The sequence below is a fragment of the Aplysia californica genome, unplaced genomic scaffold (genome assembly GCF_000002075.1).
Source record: "Aplysia californica isolate F4 #8 unplaced genomic scaffold, AplCal3.0 scaffold00045, whole genome shotgun sequence".
Taxonomy (NCBI): domain Eukaryota; kingdom Metazoa; phylum Mollusca; class Gastropoda; order Aplysiida; family Aplysiidae; genus Aplysia; species Aplysia californica.
The window spans coordinates 1315385-1319972 of NW_004797315.1; the positions used below are offsets into that span (position 1 = coordinate 1315385).

The 4588-nt window shown below is 40.7% G+C and overlaps 1 protein-coding gene across 1 annotated transcript in view; it reads left to right on the forward strand.

Annotated features, from left to right (window-relative positions):
- The window catches only part of LOC101856080, a gene marked incomplete in the record, with an annotated part of 42424 nt that overhangs the window by 23999 nt on the left and 13837 nt on the right, over nt 1–4588 (forward strand). Inside the window, 2 exon segments of the mRNA XM_013079239.2 lie at nt 1678–1854; nt 4090–4238. Of these exon segments, the coding sequence (XP_012934693.1) occupies nt 1678–1854; nt 4090–4238 (326 nt within the window).

Here is a 4588-nt window from a genome sequence, read left to right on the forward strand (position 1 = left end):
TATATATATATATAAAGGACAATTGTAAAGCGCCAGCGAGGAAACAAACAAACAAGTCTTCTTTTTACTGTATTTTGTCCCAAGTGCTTGTAGTGCCTTTGGGTGTTTTCGAAGCTGAACATTTTTATCATCTTGGCTCATCTGGGCTATCCGAAATAATTAATTCATGTGATCATGTGAGTGCTTTGAAATAGTGTTTCGGAAATGGGCCCTGATATGACAGATAAAATACTACTGCCTGCGGATTTCCAGTGCCCGTAAAGAAACGATTGAGGTCATTAACTCATTGATGTCACGCATTCTGGTAATTTGACAGAGAATGGATAGATTATGTGCTGTTCGGGGGCATAACTTCGTCATTCAAACAGGTTTTTCGATTTTTCTTTCCTTTATTCGAAACTCCAAAAGGCATGCAACAGTATGCACACTATAAAATAAGTGAACTCATGTTTCTAATTTGTGCATGATGGTTCGAAATGTGCCGAAACGTTGTCGTTGCTCTGCTGCTCTTGGGACGTATGTTTCCGCTTCGCCCTCAAAGTGTTAATGATCATTTAATGGCGTTATAGCTTGCTTTTACTCACTGACTAATGATGTTTGGAAAAATAAAAGCACGATTATATTTTCTGTACCTGCGTCTGTGGTCTAGCGATTAGGCGCTTCGCCTATTCCTGAGTGGGGAGTGTTTATTGATTATCTTGGTCTTTCTGCTGGGACGTTGAATCCTTCTCTGCATGGGTTGGCCCTGACAGGCAAGGTCAAGGCCTGCCTCCTACAGGATCTTAATTGTGCCGTTGGGGGAGCAAAAATCGCCAACATCTTTTTTTAATCTAATGACAGCGCAGAGTTGAGGAGATAGAAGAGTGAATTATACGGTCAACCTAGTCTAAATAGGAAAACAAAGTCCCTACAGATTGACAGCGGTACTCTACTTGATTTTTTTTTAGACCTTCTGCACATTTGAATTAAACTCACATCATATGCATGCGGTGGAGAAGTGTCTTACTAAAACACAGACGCTGGTTGGTTACACAAAATATTTTAACAAGTCGCTCTTGACCCATGAGGCGAATGGTAACTTTCTACCTGCTGAACCCAATAAAATGGGCAATATGAAAACTTCTGAACGAAGCGGCAGATGAATACCCATATGATCCAGAATAAGCAGGTATAAGAATTATTTGGTTCTAGGATCAACAAGGCTGCTGCAGTCTTCGCTCTAAGAAGATGAGAGAAAGGTGTTCAGGACTGGATACGAATAATATTTTGATTGTTGTTTTGTTTTTGCAGTTGTTGTTGCTGATATTGTCGTTGTTTTATACCGTTTGCAATATGTGTGTTAGTGTGTGAGTGCGTGTAAGAGAGAGAGAGAGAGAGAGAGAGAGAGAGAGAGAGAGAGAGAGAGAGTAAGAGAGAGAGAGAGAGGGGGAGGGAACGAGAGACAAGGAGAGGGGTAGGGGAGAGAGAGAACAGGAGGAAGGAAAGAAGAGAGAGAGAGTGAGAGAGAGAGAGAGAGAGAGTGAGTGAGAGAAAGAGAGAGCGAATGAAAATATTGACTTATGAACTTGTTGTCAACCCTTGACCATGACCGTTTAAAATTCCTCGCTGATCGATAAAGGTCCATTAAATTTGGAAGTAGTTCGATGGCTTTTGAACAAAAGGCAATGTTCATTCCAGGTAGCTACTCCTTCGTTGGAGGTCTCGGATCAACTTTTTACGTGTCCTATGCTAACGCTGTCGTCACCTTCATCGTTCTCTGCATCTACGTCATCAAATTCTTCTATCAGGCAGATGAGGCGGATTTGCCATTTGGTACAATCGAAGATGTTTACAACAAAGTCATCGTTCTGGAAGGTTTGTCTGCCTATATTATCCGTTTCATACCTTACTACTTTATTTCTCAACAACATTTCTCATGGTTTATGTTTTTCTATCTATCTATCTATCTATCTATCTATCTATCTATCTATCTATCTATCTATCTACCTATCAGGCGCGGTTCGTCCGTAGAGCACAGTCGTGCAGTGCCGCCCAACATTTTAACATGTTCTCTTACGTAAAATACTCACAATAATAAAATAAAAGAAGCCAGAAACAAACACTAGCCAAATATTATATCAAAATAAGGTCCTCACTGGGGCCATAACTGTCAATCCTGTGTCTATAGCGCCGTAAAACATCTACTATGCCATGCCAAAGCCCACACGCTTTAGCTAAACATAATAGGATATTCAACGGTGTAACCTGACCTATAAATCGCTCTTGGGGATAACCCAAGCGATGACGACACTCGTAGCGGGTTTGGCGGTACATTAATATTAATAAGACGGCACATCTCCAATGTGCTCCAGCCGAAGAGTGCCGAAACATAGCCCACAATAGGCAGTCTAAAAATAAACACGATAGGCCGTACGCTATTCTTTGCCAATATTATGTGAGCCCCGGAGCAATCCAGTGGAGTGGTCGAGTGAATTGTGATTGGTTCATTGTCTGTCTTGCCACTATTTTAAGTGACTCTGTGACCGTGAACCTGAGGGAGGTGAACGTGACCGTTCTACGAGTTGTGCCTATGAATGGTTTTGTAGTGGAGTTGTGAAAGTTATTACTTGAGTGTTCAGTTCCAATACAGGATGAACGAAATTGATGTTTAGCTAACAAACAAATTTATAAGTACTAGAAATTAAAGCAACAAGTAAAAATAATGAAAATGAAAGCACGGGGTCCTCCCTCACGAACCCAAAGATCCTAAAATTGCACAGCGTCTCATTCACTATGCCCTTGACTATCTTCAACATGCGTTAGCTTAATTGTGCACGTCCACTTTTTAGCCCCACGAGCCACTCCTGCTATCTATCTACCTTATCTATTTATCTCATGTCTTATTTTGTTTTAAAGCTAACTTTTTCTTATTGTTCGGGGTCTTTTTTTAGTTCATCACTGGCACATCCACTTGTGGAAACAAAGCTTGTAAATGCTCAAAATGTGGCAAACTTGTATCTGCCTTTAATAGTCTAATATGTTATGGCAGAAGCCATAAGTCATCATAATCATTCTTTCTTTTATTTTGCATGGAAAATATTCTCCTGTTTTAGTGCGTTGGTCATCGTCAGACATTGACGGGCCAGCATTATTGCACTGTTACCTCAGAATTACAAAGTTATATCTGACATTTTTTACCGTTTTGAGTTACTCGGACCTTGAGGTCAGGAACCAATTTCTAATGCTCTATCAGCGCTATCAAAACCGTAAGAATATTTGGAGTCGTTATCAAGATATTCGAAGAACTATATTCGAAAAGTTTGACTTTCTGTGAAACTCAACAATTTTGACGTCAAATTTCTCAAAACTAGGTATTAAGCTGGTAGAGATCTTTGTACTTCTGAGGTGGAGACATACTTATAAATTTCTATTTGGTTAGATACCGTCCCCTATTATCATCTGGAACACATATTTTTGTCTGTAAGGCCTACCCACTTAGCCACATAAGATAAGATAAGATAAGATAATATAAGATAAGATAAAAATAAGATAAGGTGAGATGAGATGAGATGAGATTAGATGAGATGAGATAATACTTTGCTGTCTCCGTGGGACATTTTTCTGTAGCTGTATAGGAATGGTAAAAACACAGACTATACAAAGAAATTGAAATAATAATGATAATAATTTATAACGCAAATTCCCGCTCAACAGCAAGCTCTATGCGCTTCACAATCTATACTATTATCCCCACAGACCAGAGAGCATTCTGATACAAACTCAACTTCGTGGGAAGCAAACACAGCAAGCTGCCATTTATGGGCGCTTAAACACTATCATACTGACAAGATCTTTCGCCGTCTGGGGGAAGTTTAAAAAAAAATTCGTGTAAAGTGCCTTTCCCAGAGACACAACGTCGGGCCCGCGTCTCGAAACCCCGCACCCGCAACCTCACGATTACAAGTCTGGTAACCTAACCACTAGGCCAACAACGCCAATAATATATATTGCTTTCATGAAATTAAATAGGAAGAGAAAAATTTGCTGACAATAATACAACATAAAACACATCTTTCAAAACATGGATTTTTTACGTTGTTTCATATCCAGGGCCAGCTGATAATGAGGAGAATAACTTTTTGACCTTCTGGTCCGCGGACTCCATGGTTTGGGCTGTCCAGGGTGTCTTTGTGGCAGCGTCTGTGACCTTCTGTGACCAGGCTAGCTGGCAAAGCAGGATCGCTGCCAAACCAATGCAGGTAGGACGCCAAACCAGACTCGGTTCATAAATAAATATACGGAACCTGAACGCTTGGGAGAGTGAATGAATGGAGGAAGGAAGGAAGGAAGGAAGGAAGGAAGGAAGGAAGGAAGGAAGGAAGGAAGGAAGGAAGGAAGGAAGGAAGGAAGGAAGGAAGTTTTTTTTTGTTTTTGTAAAGTGTTTTACGGCGCTTGCAACTGCATAAGGTCATATGAGCGCGCAGGACATACCTAATATTTTCAGTTGGTAGGAAATTTTGAATTTTGCCCGGTGGCGGCCGAAGCCTACTCTTATCGATTTTAGACCACCAAGGGATCTTTAACGTGCGCAACTTGCACACGGGGACTC